Below are 24,556 nucleotides of genomic sequence, written 5' to 3'. Positions count from 1 at the left end.
TCACAATGGTTCCACATCAATAGTATCACTCACCCAAACAGTCCCCTTCATTCAGTGAGAGCTTTTCCAGCATCAGGTTGGCAAGAGTCAGCCTCTGGCACTATTTGAATGATCATGTTGGGTTTTCAGTATTACTATACATTCAAAAAGCCACAATACATTTCTCTGTTCAAATACTTATCAAAACAAATATCAAAAGTCATATACACTGTACAGTCTATTTTTAAGTAAACATTTTTTCATTAAAAACAGGTCACATTCGAGCTTCAGAGATTACATATTCATACATTATAGATCTACTTTGTTCTTAAAGTGTGTTGTTGCATATTCAATAATCTGTGAGAAATGCATTCACTTGAAAGTCTTACAAGTGTAAGTAAATATCAGCGAGGATTTAGCCATTTCATTACTGGAGAGCGAATAACTTTCTCTTTAACGAATTCCTCTTTTACAGAATTTCCATCCCCTGATGCCATGTCACTATCTGAAAAAAACCACAAAAATTAAGGTGGATTTCATGAACATAAGAGCCTTAAAATATTATCCTGCAGCATTGTCACTGGTTTTATGAATACTTCAGAAAATCCTTAACTGGTATGTTTGCAGAAAACTCAGTAAATTACCTCCAATTACCTAGCTGCAAAATTTATACCAAATTAGGGCACAAGTCATATCTGTTTTCTAATAGTTTAAGCATAAGGCTGATGAGTTGACTTCAGTTTCCAGTTCTGACTGTAACACTCACTCCAGTGTGACACACAACCAAGCAACACATCCTCAATACCTACAGCAGTAAATTAAACTCCCCTGCAGCTATTCTCTGACTGAGGCCAGCTGGCATGGAATAGCCTGGTGTGTGCCACCAAACTCTCTTACTCTCCAAAAATAGGTAAAAGATGCGCAGTTTGTCAACTGGAAACAGTCCCTGGCTGAGGCTGATTCCTAAGCTGTCACTGGGGTTTTTTGGCACAGCTAGCTGGCTGGGGACACAGTGTGCTGTCCACTGCCCTCCTGTCTGACCGTGAAAGGAGCAAAATTGCAATGTACAGCACCTCTGACACCTTTAAGTTTGTTAGGCATATGTAGGCATAGACATAGTGTTTTGTATAAAACATATGGGTCAGAAACTTGCCTGTTTAAAGCACAGAAGCATTTACAGCTGTTTTAATTCACTGATGATCACTTAGATGCTATAGTTACTTCTGAAGACCCCTTTCACATGAAACCCTGTGTGACCACCCCATGCAGTACTACTCATAGTGTCCCTGATCTGCTAACAGTGACAGACCTCTGAGGACAGAAGTAATTGGGAAATTTTGCAAGGGTAAATAACACTGTTTGTTTCCATGCAGTGGATATCTCGTCCTGGCTGGGGTATGTCAAGCAGTTAAACATTGAGGCAGCAGAAAATCTGGGACCAAAGGCAAGTGGGGAAGAGAAAAGGGGAGGAAGAAATTATGCAAATGGGCTGTCTGGGAAGGTTTGGAATATAGGCTAGATACAGAAAAAAGCAAGCACACTCATTATTTTGACACCCTCAGTAATAAATAGAAGAAGGAAAGACAAAAGAGCACAATCATGTTGAAAAATACAAAAATATCAGAGCTGATTGATCTTGTAAGAGGCTTTTTTGAGATTATTTTAAATGCGATATAAGCTGCAGAACTTTGCTTCTATCTAACTTTCTCTGAGCAGAGAAAGAGAGAAAGATAAATCTTGTATTAAGACAGCAAACTCTACACAGTTTAATATAACAGAAGAAAATTAAAAATTGCACACAAGCTGCAGTTGGAGAAGAAATGAAATCCAAAAATCTTTAGTGAAACCCTACAAAAGATCCCAGTAGACCTAGAATCAAATCTCTGGAGAGGTTTTCTGACTTCTACACATTTGCATTTATTTTGGTTTCTCTTTATATTTAGAGTAAGCATTGTTCAGTCAAACATACCTTAGTATCATCAGGTGGGGAAAAGGGGGAAAAATTTTAATCCCACCTCTAAAGCTTCAGTGATCTTTCCTTGGTGCATCAAAAACATTTTTTCTTTTTTTCCTTTTTTTTTTTTTTAATTTTAATTCTGGACAGATCTATTACAAGCTTCAGACACAAATGTAAAGGAAATAAATTATTCCAATGTTACTGTGACAAATGACTACAATAAAACATTTAATAAAACCTTTCACTGACAACTGAAAACATATAAAGCTCTATCCTCATGGGGAAAATGAAATTCTATTTTTACTATGCATTAGCTAACAATAGTAAATGCAATGTAGTGAAATCCTGAACTGACATGCAAACCCTAGCACAGCCTCCTGCTGCACAGGTGAGGCACTGCTAGCACATGCAACAGTTGCAAAATATTTCAAAATGTTTCTAGCATGTGTTGCGGCTCACCTAATTCCTTGCCTCATGTTAAGGAATAGGAAAAATAAACCTACCTTGTGTTATTAATGGTTTTCACAGCTCCACCAAAGTACCCACCACTTATACACAGAGTGGTAGTAGATCATGTGCAAGGTGTTTTCTGCCAAAATCATCTGTCCCACAAAGTCTCACCTGTGTGTGAAGATATTTTTCGTCGATTTGGAGGCTTTGAAGCAGACAGTTGAAAAAACGGGAACTTCAGACACTTCCCTGTTACTCTGTCACAGATGCCAGAGGGACAGTTGCAGGTTTTCCTGCATTCCATTCCATAGCTACCATAGGGACACTCTGGAAAAAAAATATAGCAAAGCAGTTTTCAGTGATCCAAGTCAGCTGCTGTCTTAATAGCTGGTCTGCTTGAAAGTGGAAAACCTTTGAGTGGAGGTCAGCTAGACCTTAGCCACAGGATTTCAGCATGCTGACTGCTTTTTTACAATATCTTCTAGTACTAACAAATCTTGACACACTTTACATACATCATTACATTTCCTGTAACTTATTTATACAGTGTGCTACTGGTAATCCTTCTCTGAAACACTCTTAGATTTAAGTGCATTCTTACATTACATTGCCTTAGTTAAAGGCAGCATGAATATGTAGGTATGTAATTATAGAAGATTTAGTTAAAGGGCTAGCACTGAATTTAGAAGGGAAGATGACTCCAGAAGTTCCCTGAACTCACTGTGTGGTTCACTGTGATATTATCTGACTTTGATGACCATTGATATTTAGAGCTGCAGTCCGATGCTGGTGCGGAGCTGCTGTGGCCTGGGCCAGCAGCCTGGGAGGAGGATGCAGCCTGACCATGAGGAGCTATCCAGCAAACTCACCACCCACCTGGAGATGCTCCTGGGTCCTTGGGAATAGCCTCCCACCCAATACCTTCTCAGACAGCCAGGTTCTGCCTTCCCATGGCAGACAGCTCACCTGCATCTCCAGCCTGAAGAGTGAGGATGGCCTAAAGGGATCTCTGGCACTAAGGCAGCTCCCTGGTTATGCTGCATCTGGTCACATAATGCCCCTATTCAAACCTCACATCCCTGAGCAAGCTTGGGGAGGAGCACTACAAAGCAGTTGCTAGGATGGGAACAAATGTTTTCCAAAGAAAATTACGTCAGGAACAGATTTTCCCTATCCCATAGCTGACACATATCACATGCTGTGCCATATAACTTCCCAGAGGGTTTAAAGTAGGGGCTATGGCCCTTGTCTTCATCTGCATTGCTGTTGAATAGGATACCTTCCTAAAACCATTGCTGAAGAGGCTGAGACTGGGAAAATCCATGTCTAACACGTCCTTTCCAAACCCACAAACAGGTGATCATTCCCAGGAGAGGTTTGAGATATCCCAGGAGAAAGGCTTTTATGTTCAGACTGTCCTTGCCAACCCAAGGTACATGGTCACCTTAAATGGCAAGGTCTGGAGAGCTTCTGATTCACCTCCTAAGGGCAGATGAAGGATTCAGGGCTGGACCAAGGAACCATGTAGCCCAAGCCTCCACAAAACTCTTAAGGAGGGTGGCCATAGTAAGCACAAATAATTCCTTTTCCCTCATTTTGTCTCTCCTTTTCAGCTATGAGACCTTCTATCCAGACATAGTTTTTTTGTATATAACACCCCACAATAAAATCACCTTTTAGTTTGTTCAGTCTCCTCTTGAGTGAAATGCAAACTTTTAGCTTTGCCATACAGCCTAGGTAATATGAAAATCAAGCTATTGCACTACCATTATACAGTTATAGTGTAGCCAACATTTTACAATTCTCTGTGTATGAAATGGATTTATGGATTTATTCTTATAAATCCATAAATCCATTTGATACACAGAGAATTGTAAAATGTTGGCTACACTATAACTTAATTATTCTTCCTGAGGGCTAGGAAGAAAATTATTCTTCCTAGTCCTCAGCGCACTCCCTTTCCCAAGAATGACTCTTCGATCTGCTGCTTGTCCACATAAAACAAATGCAAAATCCCACCCAAGCAGAGCTGTTCTTGTGTGCATATCCTCCCTGGGAGACAAGCAAAGAGCACACACTAAATGGAGCATCAATCTGCCTTCTACAGGTGCTCAGCCTGGAGAAGTGTGATGCAGAGATGCGCACAACAGCATAGAAACAAGTCTGAGCCCAAAGCACTTGGCTCTGTATGGAATAACCTTGACATTGGTGCTGCTTTTTACATTTCTTGACACTGACAACTGAGTAAATTTGTATTTTAGAAGTTTTTTGTTTAATAGGATTCTGCTCCTAAATAAAGTGCAGATAGCTCCCAGTGGTTTAATAGAAGGAAGGGCACCAAAAAGTATTTTGCTTTGGGCTGTAATGACATTGCTATTCATAATAGCACAATGCACTGTCCTAATAATAATAAAAGTATCCCAAAAAATTGTTCTGGAATATATATGGCCCATTTTTGAAACAAGAAGTTGAAAAACAGAGAGTTCAGATAATTTTTGCAGAACTTCAAAGTAAATTGGCAACAGGAAGCCAGGGAGAATTTAGCCATCCTGCATCTGTCAGTTATTACAAACATGGAAGTTATTAAAATGAGTGAGTGACCTGGTATCCTAGCTGCACATGGATATATAAAATAACAATATCTGACTCCAAGGAGAGACTGTACTATCTCAGAGCTGAGACGAAGAAAGAAAAAGAATTCAAAATTATACCTATAATATTTAGTGGAAATAAATATATGGGGAATAGAAACTGTAAGCACCAATTTAAATTTGAAGCCAAGATATGACTTTACTGAAATTAATGAGAGTTTTTCCACAGAACGATTGGGAAAAAAACCCAAACATTGGATTTTGCATTTTCTACAGAGCACCCAAGATTCAGCTATGGGGATTCAGATCTCAACTCCCATAATATTTCTTTTTTCCCATTCAAAGGGTGCTATTGCTAAGAAATTCCTATGAGGAAAGCGAAAAGTACACACTAATTCAAAACAATTGTTAATGGAATTATAGGCAGTATCTTGCACTGTGATTTTTAATAAACTGAAGATCAGTCAATTATCTCAGTAAAATATTTTCCTGGTGAGTGCACCAAAGATATAATCTTTATGTGTAAGTTCTACTCATTTGCAATAAAGTTTTGGGTTTCACACTCAACCATGCACATGAGTTTATTTTAAATAAGGTAAATAAATGTGTGTGTTGTATGTGAATCAACCGAAGTGATTTTTGCGGCATCAGGTCCTAAGTCATTACTTTAACTAAGTCTGTTAATACTCCTGATATTTAACTGCCAAGTTATTCCCACTTTTAAGGAAGTTATTCTAAGGCTTGTCTGTATCTACTTACTGAAGTGGTACACAAACACAGCAAGACCCACTGCACTAATGCTTTGCAAACTCTCTTTTAAAAATAGTTTATTTTTTAAAAAATTCACCCTGCATCTTACAAATAGAATACATTGTCACCCTGTAAAGATTGCCCTGTTTAAATGGAGTGAGAATAGCTCCTAAAAGAAAAGTGTGATTATAGCTTCTGACTAAAGAAATCAGCATGCAACATACCTGGAATAAACTGAACTCAGTGCCTGTCTGCTCCTCTCACAGTCAGCTTTTGCTCTGTTATTGCCATCCTTCAGGCAGGAGGGTTTCTGTTTGCCTCCCCTGACCACATCCCTAGGATGACTGAGCACCTCAAAGGCAGACTAAATTAAACAGGACAAAGTCTCCAGGCCCTCAGGCTGTGCTGCTTTCTCCATCCCCCAGACCCCAGCGTGAGCACCTGGTCACTGGGCAGGCAGTGCCAAGGGAGCATCACCCCCAGGAGTGTGCAGCTGCCACGGGGACCCTGTGACAAGGTTGGACTTGCAGGATTAAAGTTTTTATAATTTATAGAGAGCCACCCACCAAATCAACAGAAAGAACAGGACTAGTGCCTGGGTGTCTCAAGCTCCAAGTACACCCTGTCGGTGTTTCCTTACACATGTCCCCAGGTAATATGTAAACAATATCATCACATTAATAAACCTGCCCCAGTACATGTAATGCCTTCTAATGACAGCAAGTATTTTTTCCCTTTTTCCTTGGCTAAGGGATGAGCTGTAAAAATCTCATTTTACTCCTTTCAAGCAAGAAGCAAACTCTGCATGTATGTTGCTGTCAGATTGCCACAGTGGGTACATACAAAGTGAATATCATTACCTTTGCAGATACCAAATTCATCACCAAAGTCATCCTCCTCAGTGTAAAACTGGCACTTCAGCCCAGGGCCACACTTGACACCATCCATACCTGAGACAGTACGATAGCAAGTCTCCCCCAGTGCAGCTGCACACACTCTGCAGCAGCCACAGTCATCCAGCACCGTTCGCTTGCAGCGCGCAGTGCTTTTGCATGCGTTACTGTCACAGGGATCAGGGCAATCTACTGCGTATTTCGCACTCCAGGCAGCTCCAGCAGGCACGGGCAGCAGGAGGAGGGTGAGGAACAGGAAGCCCTTCATGTCTTGCAGGGGTAAATGCTCCATCCCAGAGAGCAGCTCTCAGTGCTCAGCCTGCTGGTGCCTCTTGCCGAGGGAAGCAGCGGTACAGAATCCAAAGTGGTAGCTGCACACATCAGCCTACAAGTTTATGAGCTTTATAAAGTGTGTTGCCCACATGTTGCACCGTCGTCAGCTTCCTCAATCCGGCAGCGCTGCTCCTGCCAGCCTCCCTTGTTTCAGTTTATGAAATCCAGGATGAAGGTTGGATTAGCACTCTGCTGCCATCCAGGAATTGAAAAGCCTGAGCTGATGTAATCTGTTATGTTTAGTTGGTTGTTTTGCATGAGGACTAAAAACTCTCTCACATCCGTTTCAAATGCTCAAGGACGTCTGCCAAGAGTAAAAAAAAAAAAAAGTAAAAAAACAATCAACCCCGAGGAGGTTGCATACCTTCCTGCAGGACAGGGATTGCTCTGACGCTGGGCACACTGCTGACAGGAGAGCTCTGCCTGGCTATCACGGCATGCATGGCCAGAAGAAAATCACACTGAATCATCTCACTGCTGAAAGAATAATCTTTAATTGAATAAATCTTTGGCATACTCTTTTAGGGGATGTGGATGGTTATTTTGGGGAATTAAATGAGATCATGTCATTCAATAGCCAAGCTCAGATTTTTCAGTAGTTTTTCCTGATTGCATTGAAACAGTACTTTCTAATCAGTATTTAAGTGGAGGTGAATTAAACATTTAACTCAAAGATTACTGCTAGAACTAAAAACTGGTCAGAAAAAAGCCATCATTTTGTGGGATCTTCCACAGGAAGTTCAGGAGAATGAGCAATGAGCTGCCCCAACTTCACAAGCAACGGGGAAATCCCCATCCATCATCAGCACTGTCTGCACAGCGTTAGCATGGATCCAGGGGGCTGATTCTTCTCCCTCTACACCACTTCTATTCTGACAAACTCTGTGGGATGCTCTGATGCTGCTCTTCAATGAAGCTAATGTAAACAAACAGAAAACAAATCTCAGCTTCCCCTGTCTCCTCTCTTAGACTTACTTTATCCTGCCAGAGCCTTGACAAGAAACAGCAAACAAGTGGAGTCCAGTGAAACTGATGAGCCACTGGAGAGATGAAAATTTCTGCATTAAAAAAAATCTACAGGAAAGGAAAAGAGGAATAAAGCTAGCCATAAATAAACCTCTGAATACCAAAAGTTGTTGCCAGTGAAGTTAGTGGGAACAAAGCAAACTGAACTGAGTATGACCACCTTGTCACTTGGGAGTCTTGTGTCTCAAGTGGGCTAAGGACACTGCTAGTAGGCTGCCAAACAAAATGAAGGACTAGACTAGAAACACAGAAGACCAAGAAAGCCTTTTCTTCATTAACGCAAATGTGAATTGGTAAACCCAAAACCAAAATGCTTAACTCTTCTGTCTCTCCCTCATAAGAACACTTTTTAAGGTGTTTCTGACTGGCCTAGTATGTTTGGCACTTGTCAAAAGTCAATGTAAAAAAAAAGAAATAAAAAATTAAAGAGTTAGGTTGAGGTCTCATGTAAACCAAGGCAGTACTATTGGTAAGCATGAGCTGATACCAATTAGTTCAATTAGCAGTAGACAGCTTTATGTTCAAAATGCAAAGCAACTATCCTCTAAGAGGTGAAAAGAGCACTCCAAAGATGGAAATGAAAATTGCAGCCAAAACCAGAGGAGGAACGCAAGTTTAAGGTTACAATGAGGAGATCAATCAGAAATTTATGTCCTACCGCTGACGCCATCACAACTGGACTATTGCAAAATTCTGTTTAAAAAAACCAACCCAATATTTCTTCCATGGTTCTCAGGTCAGCAGAGTAGTGCGAACCACTGTCCATGTCTGCTGGCATAGAATCTACTAAAACTGACATTGTTTTATATTTATAGGTCAGGCTATAACCTGTGGGGCTGAGGAGCCAGTGTAAATCCCATAGGGCAGTCCCTCATGTGGGAGAGAGATGCTAAATGTTCAACCCGAGAATCAGGGAACACAGCTAAGGCCAACAACCCTCTCAATACCTGGGACAGGTCTGCTCCTAATGGTGAAATAGTCCAAAAAAGAGCTTTGCACACTTGGTGCATCACAGGTCTGCAGCAGTAAGGAGCAGTTAAGTGAATTAAGTGAATTAAGTTAATTCACACCTGCACTTCAAACTCATACCTGCTTGCTCACTCAGAGGAGATAAGAGATGATGTGTAGTGTGCAGACCCATCCACACATATACTTAGACATTTATGCCTGGTATTAACTACCAGCTGGTAAGATCCTATTCTGTAAATATTTATAGGAAATGCTCCTTGTCTAAAACACCAAATGAGATCTTAAAGGGCTATATGTTACATTTGGGCTTCTCACAGGAAAAATGTCCTAGAGAGATGATAAATAAAAAAATTACACACAGATGTGGTGAGGAAAAGAAATCATAAAAGGAATCAGCACACTCCCCTAGCAACTAGCCAATATTATTTGGAATAAGATGGAAAATGTATCCTATGCTTGGAGCTAGAGGCCAAAGTAAATTATTACAATGGATTAAAAAAATACATGTAATGGAACAAAACAATATGAACGGATAAATATCTGGATTATTTACGAGTATCATGGAGGAAATAAGGATACTATGATCTTCCACACTGTCCATTGATTAAATAGTGAAATAAATCCAGTGTCACTCTCTTTGGTTTTAATGTTTCTCTGTTGTTTTACCTGTTGAATCCATTAAGCTTTCCTTTCCAGTGAAAAGTTTAATCCTGTAAAACCCTGAACTAAGCTCTTCCATGAAAATGGATGCAAAGGGAATTAATGAATCTTCCCCAGTCATCAGCAGCAGAGAATTTGCCACCACTATTTAACTTGTGGTATAAACATATTTCAAAGGTGGAAGACCTTCTGGATCAGATCAGGGCTAATTTTTTTTCCAAATTTACAGCACAAATTGTCTTTTTGCCAGCTTATGTCATAATTACATCACCATATATAATGTTTGGCACTTCTTCTAGAAGCAGAAAAGGTTTCAACCCTTGGGTTCCATGCTTTACAGGGGACCAACAATCTAATATCAGTGAGTTGTGTTTCCAGTAGAATACTTCTGAGAACCATTTTTGCATTTCTTTTGTAAATAATCTATTTATCAAGTTAAAACAGTGGGACTGTCTTGAGGTTGCATTTATACACTCTGAAAAGTATGACCCCACCTGTTAAATATCCCCATGAAATGGCAATCTTCATGATTCATTATTAGTCTGTGCTGGTGTATGGGCACAGACTCCTCACTGAGCTAATAGGCTTTGTTCATTTCACTCTGTAGATAGAGAAACATTCACCTCCAGTCTTCTGAATTTAAGTGTTCTGGCCACTGTTTCTATCCAGTCTTTTGAATGTATGAAGTTGGGATAAGCAGGAAGCACTAATATCTCTTTAAACATAGGAAAATATTTAATGCATGACCCTTGTTGCTCATTTCTAAAAGACAGTCCCTAAACTAAAAATATGTTACCACACATTCCTGAACGATCCAACCTTTTCCCAGGCTTCCTCTTCAAAAAGCCGTAAGCACAATGCTATATGAGAAGCAAAAATTCAAAGGGAAACACCGAAAGGAAGCTGAGCTGCAAAGTCCAAAATAAAAAGCCAGAAATAGGAAGTAAGAGATAAGAATCAGGAAAGTGAGATAGCGGCAAGGACTCCCCTTTGTATGATTTCTTTTCTTGTATCTTTTCAATGAACTGCTAATTACCCTTTGTTTCAGCTGTAGCATAGCAACTCCACTCGGGTAAAAATAGGTGCTTTGGGACATTTCCTACTTGCTGAAGGCAAGAGATGTTTACATGCTTTCTCCAGGCAGACCAGGTGCTGTGCAGAGAACTGGGTAGGCACAAACTGCAGGAGCTACCGCAGAAATTACTGGATGTGCTGGGTTACCTGCAGAGAGCCTCAGGAATGACAGCCGCAGCTTCCTTAGAGCACTGCAAAAGTGTGTCCACGTGCAAATACGTCCACATGCAAATGTGTGGCATGTTCAGCCTGGGAGCAGCTAGCCAAATTTACTGCATATGATTTATGCTTTCTGAGTTTGCCATTGAAATAGGGCTGCACCCTGTCAGGTCTGTGCTGCTGGCTGAGCCCACGTAGCAGAGTCCTGTGCTTCCATGGGCTCCAGTCACGGCTGGCTCTGACTGCAGGACCTCTGCCCTGTGTGGCCTCTTCACAGAACAGGTATTCCCAGTGATTTTGCAGTCACCATAATAATCTGCATAGTGTAAATCTCTGGCTTTCTCTCAATTCGGTTACAAATAAGCAAAATAGTTCTAAGCTTGGAGAAGGTGTTCAAGAGGCAAAAAGAGTCACAGAGAGGTGTAATAGTTCTATTACATCGCAATAAGGGTAAACTTTTTTCCATGGTGGGAAAGTCTGGGTTTGTCACACCCAATAAATATGTAGTTGATTTAAAGAGGAAACATGATGAAAAAATACATTGTGACTCTGTTATGATGAAAACTTTTAAATGCTTTCAAGACATCTACATGTCCAGAGCAAGAAAGGCCTTTCAGTGCCCAAGGCCTCCAAGATCCATACTAGGGAATTTCAGAACAGTACAAGAAAGTCACATACCTTTTCTATACTTCAGGAAATCTGCTTCTCTGGATACGACTGGCCACTCACAGCCCAAAACTCTGCCTTCAAACACACACCTCATCAATACTTTTGTCAGCAGGTGCATCTTTTCTGACACTTCTTGTTTCTAGAAATCTAAATCACCTCAGATAAGTCAAATGTACACCTAAGCAGAAATAAAACCTGTCCGTACAGAAAAACATATTTTCCGGTCTGATCTTCAGATATTCTGTTTCTTTATCAATAAAAAACTCCAAGATGTGAATGATGGTTCTTTGCATGTTCTGCTTAGAGGGTCGGGTGTCCATAGGGTAAATGACTTTAATGCTGAGACAATGTGCTTGTTTCATCCTTCACTGGTTGACATAGTTAACTGATGTAACATGCACTCATTTCTCTATTGTCACAAAGCCTCTGCTCTCAGTAGTTCTCTGCAGAACTAGAATAAAATAATTAGATTTGAAAAAGCAATTTCATCAGGTTTTTTTTGGACATGAACAGTAACACAACAGTCAGTAAAATCACAAATACTGTATGGATTTTATCTTCTCTCTATGCGATCCAAATGGTAATCATACTCCAATTCTATGAGTCCCTGATAACTAAGCCAAATTCCAATTGAATAAATATTTTTTCTTGGTACCTGTGCAGAATTTGAAAGTGCAGTCTTTTGGTTTTGCTAGATATAGATATTAGAATCAGATAGTTTAGGATTGGTGGGAAATATACTCTTCCTTGCAACTCAAGTTAATTCTGATCTCCGTTTTTAAGATTAAAAAATTGATAACTCTATAGACCTTTATGGAAACCAGATAATATCTTAAGTATTAATGTGATTTCTACTTTTCTGAACTAAAACATGTCTTTTGAAACTTTCTTGCAGTTAAGTCATGCTATTGTCTTACAACATTTCTGCAAATGTTTTAGCCATGTTTTATACATAGTTTGTACTTGACTAAGTAGCTATTTCCTGTAATGAATGACTAACCTATTAAAAGCTTGTTATCTTCTTGTGCTCTGTGTGCTGCTAACAAGCAAATCTGTAGTCATATGTGTGAAATGTTGAGTTGTTTAGGTTAGGGTTATGTGTTTTCACAAGCTAATGCTTCCATGTATTCTTTGCAATATAGCCAGGATGATTTCCATTGGCAGAGAAAAGGCAATTTGAAGTAATTGACTTAGATATGCAAGTATATCAAATTTATATGCATCATCATTTTTCTTTTAGGAGAAATCTCTCCATTTCATAAGTACTTGTCTTTGAAATATAGAAGTTTTCCAGAATAACTAGGTGATCCCAGAAAGGCCAGAAGAGAGCTTCTGCATTTCCTAAGTAATGCAACTTCAGGGAAGAACCAGAGAAGGTCTGAAAGGAGTAGGGACACCAATGGGAACCTTTTTTCAGATTTTTTTCCAGTGTTACACATACTTTCTTTCCTTGGGATGAGTGGCTATTTCATTCTTCCTTTTCTCTGCCACACAATCTCTCTGGCTCAGCCTTAGTCCTCATTATACTGTTTTACTCCTTCATTACACTGTACTTTCTCTCTGATCTATGTGCAAGTTTACTTGTGACACGCACAAAAAGAACCCTAAAAATAAGAGCTCAGCAGACTATATTCCTTTATTCCATCTTTATGACTTTCTCTTGTTCACAGCTCTCACACTCCATCCATGTTGTCTATCCCAGCTGAAGTCTCTGAGACTTTGTATCAACAGGAGCAAAGCCTCGTTAAAGGAGACTTGTGGCAGCTGGTCCTTGGGAATTTCTGTGCTGTATGAATTGGTATCTACTTCAGTGAACAGGTTTGGAAACAAACTGAATTAATATCACGGCTTTCCCATGTTCCATGGAAAGAGACACAGTCAGGGTCTCCAAGAACAATGCAATTGGAGGGACCTAACACAGGACCGTTTGATTCCCCAGTGTGGCAAAAGGATTTTCACGCACATTTCCTACATCCTTTTTCCTTTGTTCCATAGATCATATGGCTCTGTTTGCAAATATTTTTTTTTTTCCCCTGGAGTACACATATTGTGGGTGAATGCTGACCCCAATGACATAAGGGCTGTGTCACTCGTTTCAGCAGGGTCAGGATTTCACATGATGCTTTCAATGTTTTATCATCTTTGCTGTGTGTTTTTTGCTCAAAATATGGAAAGGAATGTTTGCAAACAAGCTCTAATCAGAAAGCCATGAGCAACATCTGCATATTTCCTGTGACAAATTTGGTCTCATTAAGAAACAAAACTGCTAGAAATCTTAAAATTATAAGCTATAAACCTACGAAGAGCACTTCCAAATCCATTTTGCCTTGTATTTCATTATTTCCAGCTTTCTTAATGTATTGATTAAAGAGGTGTAATAGCTAGCAATACTACAAGTGCAGAACACAACCTTGCATTTTTACTCAATGTGGTAATTTATATGCCCCATATACATTCAGCTTATATGAGAGAACAAAATATAATACATAAGTAGTCTTTTTAAATTTTATTCACTGTTAATGAATGTTAGTTATTTGATCAAATCTTGATGGTAATTTTCAGTCATTTAACCAAATGCCCACAAGATTTATTTTTTAAGAAAACTACCTGGGAAAAAATATTAGTGAAATATACAGAGCTGGAGCTATCTTTCCGAGTTGTGAATCTGACAGACTGAATATGTGATATCTCCATAATGGCACATTATTCTTCTTTTTTTGCTTTGTCTTCTGAATTGTCATGGACTGAGCATGAGCTATTTTAGATGTTTCCTTGACCATGATAGAATATGCTTTTTAAGCCAGAAATATTTCTGAAATAGTTCACAATCAGATGCACTTTCTGAGATGAATTATTTAAAACCAGATAGCTGTTACTCAATCCCATGTTTTAATTGTGCCCTGCACTGTATTATGGATCCTCTTCCTGCGCTATAATGTTCTGGACTGCGAACACTGGCTGGGTGCTGGTATCTCACCCAGACTGTAAAGAAGCTGCAAAGTGAACAAAGAGGACATCAGCTGCAGATATTTGTTGACAGTAGGAAACAGCCCCAACACCACTGGCTGTGGTGTACAGCATGTTCCCTCCTGGATCCCAGGAGGCCACTTGGGCCAAAACTGGGCAGAGTACCTTCAGTGCTGGCTATGGTGGCTTTTTCTGTTTTATAAAACTAGAAATGTTTGGTTTTTTCATTTATGAAGCATTGGATGTAAAAATAAAAAGTCTGTTTTCAACAATCAACATAAAGGGAAGGAGGTTTTCTGTTTGCCTATTGCTTAAGATAAGTGCCTGAAACAGGACTTGGAAACCACTGGCTGTGCAGATGGAAACCCTTTCCAAGTCACTGGAGGCATTTGTCTGGGCAGACACTTCCCAGGATGGCTAAACTGCAACCAAGTGCCATGAGGAGGGAAAAACCCAACCCAGCACTGCTGGTGGAATAACAAACTCTTCTGGAAATTGTCACCCAAATATGAGTAGCAAAAGGGGTAACAATTACTGTGACCCTGCCTTCAGTAACTGGGTGCAGGAAAAACTAGGGAAAGAAAAGAGGTTTGGAAGAAAAACAATTTACATATTGCTTTAGAATTCAATCTAGCTTTTGTGTTTTCTTACCACCAGCAGTCCTCTCACCTTGTTTAGGTACTCTCAATCTTTCTGCTCAATGAGACAAAGACCGCTCGATAACATCATTGTTCATAAGACAGAATAGTCTGTTATAAAGTAAGGTGTTTTTTAATAATTCAGTGCTCTGACGTGCAGTCCCTGTCAAATCTCACTGTGGCACTCCCTGACTGATTGTTTCTGCATAAGTCTCATTCCACAGGGCAAATTAACTTCAGCCATCCATTTCTGCTCCTCTGTGAATGTGGTAACTTCTGAAGCTGATGTACCTAGAATCACGAGCACCACAGCACCCTGCATCTGTATCACACCACAGCACTCTGTATCACCCTTTTCAGCACCCTATTCTCACCTTCCTATATTTGATTATAGACCCACACCAAGAAAACTAGCTTAGAACCCACCTAATATTGCTGGAAGAAAATGAACAACACGTTAGTATCAGCAAGTTTCTTCTCTGTCTCTGTCTGTGCAATATCTTCAGTGATGCAGGCATAATTGCTGCCTCCACATTATTCTTTTCATTATGGTGTGGATTGTATGTAGGAGGAATTTGTTGACAAGTTCTGGCTGGACCACTTTGAAAGATAGGACCTCTCACAACTGCTTGAGACAGACTGATCCTCTACATTGCTTCAAGATAACCTCAACCAACAGCCATGTACCATTTTTCCATTTAAATGGAAATCATAGAATCATATAATCATATGGATTGGAAAGGGCCTTAAGTATCATCAGTTCCCACTCACCTGCAGTGGACAGGGACTCCTTCCACTGGATCACATTGCTCAAATCCACACCCAACCTGAACTTGAGTAATTTCAGGGACAGGGCAACCACAACTTCTGGGCAACTGGTTCCAGATCCAGTCCCTATCCTCTGAGTAAAGAGTTTCTTCCCAAGATCTCATGCAAACCTACGCTCTCTCAGTTTGAGGCCATTCTCCCTTGTCCTGTCACTACAGGCTCTTGTAGCAAGTCCCTCCCCATCTTTCTTGCAGGCTCCCTTCAGGTACTGGAAGGCAGCAATAAGGTGACCCCAAAGCCTTGTCTTCTCCTGGATGAACAATCCCAATTCTCTCAGTATTTCTTGGAGTACAGGAGAAGTGCTCCTTCCCTCTAATCATCTTCATGGCTCTTTTCTGGACTTGTTAATTAATAGTTAACAAAATACTCATACTTATATACTTTTTAGTACAGGAATTATTAAGAGTGAGTAAAGTAATATTTAATTTTTTTGTTTATTGATATTGTTTCTGCTCTAATTATTCCTATCTTGATTTTTCTATATGGCTGCAGAGAGGCTTGTTTTTTTGCTGAAATAAAGGCACTGTAAGAATGTGTTAATAGGGCAACTTTTCTTGCTTTTTACCAAAAAAATGTATTAATAATTCAGAAGAATTAAGTCTCTGAAACCCTATTGTTTATATATTTAATATATACCTTTGTAAGCAGCTGAGGTATATAAGTTCCTATTGTATTGTTATATAAGGGCTTTTTTAATAAAGGCTTTTTTGCTTATCTTTCTGTGGTTCCTTGCTTTGAAAACAACCTGTGCCATCTTGTATTGAATTGTGATTAAATTAAACCTACTTGTAATCTGTTAGACATTAACTATGAAATGCATAAGTCAATCCAAAAGAAGCTCTTTCAGATAATTGTGGAGCTATAAGCATACCAGGGTAGATGTGTCTGAACCAGCTGCCTGGTCAATAATAAGATTATGGTACATTCTTTAAATTTGCAATCTGTAATTAGAAGATATAGCAGACATATGAAAATTACTTGCTGTGATTTGTCTGACTATGATGAACTGATTCTTCTGGCAAGTATTCAAAAAAAATTATCTTGAAAATCTGATGGCTTGTTTTGTTTTAGTTCTATTTTCTAAATGTTTCTTCCTGGTGCCAGATTGCATTGCCCAAAAGGAAGGTTACTTTTACAGCTTGCTAGATAGCAGGCAGTTCTGTGGTCAGAAGATAAAACAAAGGCTTTGACTAGAAGCTGTGGAGGCAGTCCATGCTCCAAACACACCACCACATTTTCAGGAAACAACAGTTGTTGACAATAGATAATTACACCCTCTGTACTGAGAAGTAGAACCTTGTTTAAAAAAATGAGTAACAAAAAATTGAACATGCGGTGCATTACATGTACAGCCCAAAGTAAAGCTGTAAACACCAGGCCCTACTGCCCAGCACATGAGCAGTGTGAACCTAGGGACCAAACCTGACTGGCCTCTGCACCCCAGTGTGATGTGTATGAGCTGTCAGTGCCCTCTACAGATAGAGGCAAGGGCTGTGTGTCAGCCCTGTGTGCTCAGCTCAGTGCCACACATCACCTGGCAGTGCCACTTGTCAGCTCTTTGCACAGCCTGGTCAGCCTTAGGGGCTGCTCTCTGTGCCCAGGCATGACTATGTGACAGGCAACAAGCAAGTCAGACCTCAGAAAATAATCCTTAAGAAATATTGCTTACCTGGAAGACCTCAGTAAAAACAGATGGAGAGTCCAAAGTGTGACAGAGAACTCAGCTCTGCAGAGACAAAGCTGAAAAGTGTGAGCATAGACAGGAGCATATGCCTGGCCAAGGGCAAAAGGATTCTTGAGGCAGGATCCCTTAATCCACTCATAAATTTCCAGTGGGGACAAAAATGGCACAGGAGAGCTGGTCTGATAGAAGAAGCCAATGTTTAGGAGCTAGGAGGTACTGCCCAAGAGGGCGCCTCACGGGCACCTGGAGATTAGTGCTAAGGCATGTTGGGTTCAAAGAGACAAGACTAAATTTCTGTCACTGAGTAAAAGTGGAATTGCAAATGCTGTATTATCATGTTTAGTAAACTGTGTCACAAGCTGCTGAAAATTAGCTCTTCTGAATCTGGTAAAGAATGTGTTTCCAGCTTAGTTTTTTCAGGCTTTGTTGGTGTCTGTCATTGCAAAACTGTAACATACATGGAGCTACTCTCTGTGGCTTTCCCGCTTTGATTTCAATTCTGAGAATCAGCTCAGCAGTGCTTTTAGCAGTAAATGACACCAGTGGAACTTTCCCTGGACCTTTCTTCTGCCCATCTCTGGCTCCAGAAACAGTTATCCTCCCACCATGTGTTTGCAGAGGTGCTAACAAAGTCCAGAACTGTGGGACACTTTGCAGGACTTCTGCCACTCTCCCTGGCCCAAAGTGCCCCTCCTCACACACAGGGCAGGCACTCCCTCAAGACACTGGTGTTTCAAAGCTAGCAAAGGCTTCCCTCCTATTACACAGGCAGGCAGCAAAGCCTCAGGGTGGACAGAAATTGAGTCAAGGCTGCTGCTTGATGCTGGGAGAGGGGCTGCTGGCCCTGGGGGCTGAGATGAGCTCTGGTAAATGTTGGGGGGGAGCCACAGGGGCTTGGCAGGAGCAGTCAGGCCTAGCAGTAACACCCTTCCATGTGCTCCATCACCCATAAACATAAAAAAGATGATGTGAATGAAGCAATTGAAGGGGATCACACACAGGAAGCCCAGCATCTGAACTGTAGTGAACCTGCTGGGTTATGGTTTCCAGATTTTATCACTCACTTTTTTCAGTCAGTGACAGATCAGCCACTGTTCACATGAGTGAGGGAGTGAAAGTCTTGCCTACGCCAAGGTGAACACACCATTGGGCTGCATGGTGTGAAAAGTCTCCAGTCATTTACCTCACAAAGTTAAAAGGGACTAATTTGTGTTGCAGCATCCTCTGAGACCCCCCAGCAATAAAGTCAGAACAATGGTACATTATTCTTTCCACTTTTATATATCTTTTGCTTTTTTCCCTCAGTTTTTCACAGTTTTCTCTGTATTCCAGTACTGAGCCAAATACCACTGACATCTTCTAAGATCTTCCTTCCCACAACTTTGGGCAAGAACTGGGTCTAAGCACCCCCCACACCACAGTGACAGGTTTTATTGCACTATGGTCAATGACTGACCCAGTTTTGTGGTGTTGTGTTGCTTCTTTTCTGCATATATATTCTCTATGAGCTTGTTCTGCTCTGCTCAGAACTGTGGCATGGCTCCTGATCAATAATCAAGGCCAGTAGATTGTTTTTCTGGAGCTATTTATTCATGCCTCTGCAACATCTCAAATTTTACAGTATTTGGTGTGTGTTACTGCAATAAGCACAGAAGCAGAGAAACTCTGCAGATGGTCACTTCAAAACTGTTAGTTAAAAAATACTGAGAAAATATTTGGAGGGTGATGGAGTACAGCAAGTTAACCACAGATTTCTTCAGAAACACACCAGGTCCTTCTGTTATTAGAAGTCTATTGAAATCCACAGCCAGAGTCCTGTTTGTTTTGACAGATGTTAGGAGCTGTGTTAAAGAACTACAATTACATCTATTACAGTCAGTATTTATACTTTTTGAGTGAACTATTAACCGAATGAATGCGATTATGAACCAAGCTGGGAGAAGATTTAGTTGATTTGATCAAGCAAACAAAACACAAACAAACAAACAAACAAAAACAACAGACCCAACACCCACCCCCCCCCAAAAAAAAAGAAAAACACATGCACAAAATTAAAAAAGAAAAAAAAATTTAAAGGAAGGAAAAAGAATCTAGGGGAAAAACACAGACATTCTTTTTATCTCTATATTTGCATATTTATAATAAAGACTAATTGGAAAACTGTTTCTCTCTGTTTAACATTTTAACTTTTTGAAATTGAATTTAGATAGACATTGAATAATGGTAAAATGAAGTATTTGTGGTTTAGTAATATCACAGATAAATATTTGAACATTTTTAAGCTTTTGTTCTACTTTTTCTCATTCTGCGGACCTCTTATTCACTGTCATTCTGAAACTGAATTTTTGTGTAAGTACACGTTAACAAAAGTTGCTTTCTCCCAGGTGCAATGATTACTTTCCCATCCTGGTAAGAAGTAGAGTGAAATCCAATACAAATTATGTTTTCTACGTGGCAGTTTCCTGCTAAAGCTTAGTAAAAGCATTATCTGTACAAATATGATGCTTTGAACTGTTCACAAAAAGCTGTGGTGGTGTCAGCAAAGCTGTAAAGCTGGGAGGTACATTTCAAAGGCGGTGCACTAAAGCAGCAGCATCCAGCTCTAATGCACAGCACAATATTTATTAAAATGCTCTTCTTTCATGAATCTGTGTAACTGGAATTCATTCTTTTTACCCAGTCAATATATTCTTCAGTCAGCCACTTATAAACTCCAGGTGTGCTAGTATTTTTACACATGCTTCTCCAAAAGAAACAATCCCCCAGTACTGACCAGCACAGATTAATGGCTCACCTGAATCTCCCTGGAGGACAAATCAGAAGCAGCTGTCAGTGTGTCCATTTCTCACCAGAGCAGCATGCAGTGCCACCTGCAGTGCACAAGCATGCTTGGAAATGTTGTCTCCAACCTTTTCCAGCCTATGAAATGGAGCGGTTGGCTTACATCATTCGTGGGAATTGGGTGAGGAATAAAGAGAGGTTGCTTTTCAAACCTGAGGGAGCCTTCGATGAAAATGCTGTGGAGCAGCAGGGTGCTACCATAATTCTATTTCAAAATATATTTTTTATTGTTAGTATAAATTGATTCTCACCCCGTTATCTAGTCCCAACCTTCCTGTAATTTCACCCTTTTATCAGTTGTCTCTTCTAGATTCAGCACAGAGAGCATCAAAAGCAAGATCCAAACAGCTCTTTTGAGTATGCAGTTAATGCTGTACTACTCAGAGGTTGACTTCTGGAAAGGATCAGATAATTGAGACCCCAATAGCTCTGCTTTTTCTTCCAAAACTACAGGTGGTGCCTAAGGAGAGCACTGTAGCTAATGAAATATACCTGAAATTAATAGATAATCCCAGCTCAAATTGCCATACTCTTGATCTTGATTGGTACACTGACCTAAACTAAACAAAGCTTTAACAAGTCTTTTTCACAGCAATAAAGTCTTTCATAAATGTAGCTAAAATCACTTAAAACATGATCATCCTCCTAAGATGTCTGACACTGCTTTGTCCCCAGTGAAAAGTGAACCATTGTTAAATATATGTCCCCCCTTTGTAACTTTGTTTCTTACCCCACAAGTATCACTCAGATATAATTCAGTTTTCCCTGTAGCGCACACTACATGTTGTTGGTTATTTTTGGGTCGCCGGCATAATGTTTGTCAGAGATTTTTCTATTGGCAATTTTAAGAGTTTCTTCCAGAGATATTTCAATGGCTTTCCTGGTGATTTGTCTCCCCAGCCAGCCACCCAGCAGAGTGTGCTAGGTTCAACACCTTCAAAAAAGTCAGGCAGAGGAAAAGTTGCACATATTTATTCAGCTTGGCAGTATCATTCAGCTAAAAAGGAAAAGGAAAAAAGAAGGAAAAACAAGGAAAAACTAGATTTCTTATGCAGAAAGGAAGGGAAGCATCACATAGTTTCAATTATCATTTAGTCTCATTTTACCAACACCTCCCTTAAAAATCACTTTTCACTACTTAGGAACTGATCCTAAGCTTAATTGTCCCTTTGAAAATTTACAAAATTTTCCACAGTAGCAGTACAGCAATTTCCCATCTATAGTAGCAGTAGTGAGCGCAAGCCCAGATTTCTATTGGATACAGTGGGAAATGTAAAATCTGCATGGGAGTTAGGTTGTTGGATCTATGTCCTGTTCACAAACATTGAATCTATGTCCTGTTCATAAACCTAACTTGCCACTAAACTTTGGTGTTGAAATCAGATTCTGGTGCTTGACTGACACAAAAGTCTCAAACCACAGTGCAATGTGCTCATGAACAAAGATGAAAACAAAACTATAAGCAGTTAGACACAAAAGCAGCAACATGATGGAGGAAAAATCAGGTCTCAGTCTATTCAGACTGCCAATTTTTGCTCTGAGACATTCTAAAGGGGTTAAATGCTTCAGACTGTCTGTGTTTTGTTGGCCTTTGCCTGACAGATCCATCCTTCAGCAGAGGTCAGTAAATGAAAACACAGCCAAACCCTGACATATATCCTCAGTGTGCTTGGTAAGGGCTCACAGGTACTGAACAGACATTTTCAGTCTTATGATCACTGCACCATGATTCATTTCACAGGGTGCTGTGTGGTTCTCAGCTAAACAATTCTAGCTTTATATATTTCAAAAAATGCATTCCAACAAATCAAAAATTTATTAAAAAAAAAACTTTGTAGTTATTGTTGCCAGTGCTGCTGGAAAGTTCCAAAGATGGAAAGCTTATTCCAAGCCATTGAATACTCCATTGCTGCAGAAGTGTAGAGATGGGAGGTAAGCTAGTATTATCCTTGCTTCTGTATCAAATTCAAAGGATTTTGAGATACCTGTATCATTCTGGAACAGAGTTGTGATTTTCAGCTCCAGAAATATTATTTCCTAGTGATCCATTTTGGTTTTGTGTTCACAGATGCCCTGGTGCTCCTGACAAGTGGCCGCAGGAGAAGCCAGTGAGATAAGCCTGGTCTATGCTGACAAGAAAGCAGGAATGGAATGCTCACTAACACCTGGGGGAAGGAGCTCCTCAGAGATGAACCATGATCAGCCACAGATGCCTGTGGGTGTTCCTGCTAGCACACAGAGGGACACGGTTACCTTCCTCCCCATGTCATTGCTATGTCAAATCAGTGATGCCAGCTAAACACTAAATACCAGGTTCTGGTCACAGAATAATAGAATAATAGAATGTTACAGTTGGAAGAGACCTTAAAGCGCATCTAGTCCCAACCTCCCTGTAATTTCAAATTCTTACAGCTCTGCCTCACTTTGGCATCAGAAGATAATGTTGGCAAGGACATTTTCCATGCTTCATTCTGCAGTGTCCTGAGCCTACTCCCCTTTGTGACCAGTCTGTGCTCCTAGAGCTGAGTCTGTATGTCCTGTATTATCCACACTTTCACTTTACCTGCATACACCAGAAAATTAACAGTAAGTTTCATCTCCATTTTTACTTACTTAGTCCAGCACAAGACCTAATGCTGGGATAGAGATGTGAGCCAGACTGTATTGCATACGTCCCTTCAGCATTGCCTTTGAAAAATTACTGGATAATGTGCTCTGTGGTTTGGAGGGGTTGCTGCAGTGAATGGATTAAAAAGAGGGTTTTTTAGAGCACAGAATATCATCTCTGCTCACAGAGCCTAACTTCATCTAGATTAATACAACCAAAAATAGACTGTTCTGTGATACTGTTACCTAAAAATGTGCTGTTCAGTACCAAAGAGTAGCCAAAACGATCATCAGCAAAATTCCTTTCACAAAAATACAGCAGTAATTAAAACAATACCTTGAGGAGCATTATGTCATTATCAAAGGGAGGGTGGTCAAACTGACAATGAGGAAAGGTTTCCATAATCCCAAATATCTGCTGTTCTTCTTCAGGAATGGATGTCGAATGAGCTCCAAGAACAGCTGTCTTCCAATTAATCTATTCTGGAACTTATAGAAAATATAGGAAGAGAAAGTCACTACAGGAACGGAACAACATTTCTGAGGACAATCAAAAGACATTTGATCATGTTGTTTCACAACAACATGATTAAAACAGAGCAGCAATATCATTCATTTCAATGTTTTGACATGAGCTTCTTTTTCCCTCTATAAAATGATGTTTCTTTACTGCAAATATAATTTAGTGAAATAATCATGTGATAACTGACCTCCAGAGATTTTCAGAATTTGGAATTAATATTATGAAAGACCCTCCCATCTTTAAAAGGGGAACTGCTACTGATGCCTTTCATTAATCTCTGAAAGGTCTCCTTTGGATTTATGACCTAATCCTACAAAGGACTGAAATTTGCTGGCATCAGTAGCATGTCAGAACACACATCAACACTCAGTGCTTATCCTGAGCATTATGCATACAGGTAAATGCTCTGATAAAGTGAGTATCTTTAATATTAGTAAGCTTTTTGTCATTGTAAGGATTCAGCACATTAAGGAATAAGGATGTATGTTGCCTAACCCAAGATATCCCAGAAGTGAATACTAAAAAAAAAGGGAGAATATTAAAATTCAAAGAGTTATACATTCACTTCCTGCTAATAAACATTAAGAGTTAAGCAATCAATAAATTCCACTATGTTTCAAGCTCTGTAAATACCATCAGAAATGTATTTATTAATATTTGTCCTTCATAATTTTGCCCAGCCCAATTATTTGACATGGCAGAACACAGACTGCCAGTTTCCTGTGCTTTATTCAGAACATAATCTCACTATAAGTAGGAAAATTTATTCCAGCCAGAACAAAGACTTTATCAATACAAACTATAAAAGAACAATTTTCTTCATTCAAGATGCATGTGCCACTGAAAGACATAATTCATTCATTTATACATGAAAACCTGTTTATGAGAATATCTGCAAAGGCAGTGTTGCAGTCCAAAAATGTCTCTTTTTATCTACAAAGCACATGTCCTCAGAGAG

At 39.8% G+C, this 24,556-nt stretch overlaps 1 protein-coding gene across 2 annotated transcripts; it reads right to left on the bottom strand.

Moving 5' to 3' along the window:
• Positions 1-383: 383 nt before the first annotated feature.
• Positions 384-6,912, bottom strand: ESM1 (endothelial cell specific molecule 1). Of its 2 annotated transcripts, XM_058044344.1 has the most exons (3): positions 6,588-6,912; positions 2,558-2,713; positions 384-484 (listed from the first exon to the last, which is right to left on the bottom strand). In XM_058044344.1, the coding sequence occupies exons 1-3, from the start codon at positions 6,910-6,912 to the stop codon at positions 384-386; spliced, it is 582 nt and encodes a 193-aa protein (XP_057900327.1). The 2 variants fall into 2 exon arrangements, with proteins under 2 accessions (XP_057900327.1, XP_057900328.1); XM_058044345.1 differs by lacking the exon at positions 2,558-2,713 and having other exon boundaries at positions 6,588-6,888.
• Positions 6,913-24,556: the final 17,644 nt, after the last annotated feature.

This window comes from Melospiza georgiana, chromosome Z, assembly GCF_028018845.1.
Source record: "Melospiza georgiana isolate bMelGeo1 chromosome Z, bMelGeo1.pri, whole genome shotgun sequence".
NCBI lineage: Eukaryota > Metazoa > Chordata > Aves > Passeriformes > Passerellidae > Melospiza > Melospiza georgiana.
This window is presented reverse-complemented; position numbering and strand designations above follow the sequence as displayed.

Coding starts and splice junctions, on each gene's coding strand:
- ESM1 (XM_058044344.1), bottom strand. CDS start 6,912: ATGGAGCATTTACCCCTGCAAGACATGAAGGGCTTCCTGTTCCTCACC. Junction 2,714..6,587: donor TGAATTTGGTATCTGCAAAG/GTAATGATATTC, acceptor TTTTTTTTCCAG/AGTGTCCCTATGGTAGCTAT. Junction 485..2,557: donor AAAAATATCTTCACACACAG/GTGAGACTTTGT, acceptor GGTTTTTTTCAG/ATAGTGACATGGCATCAGGG.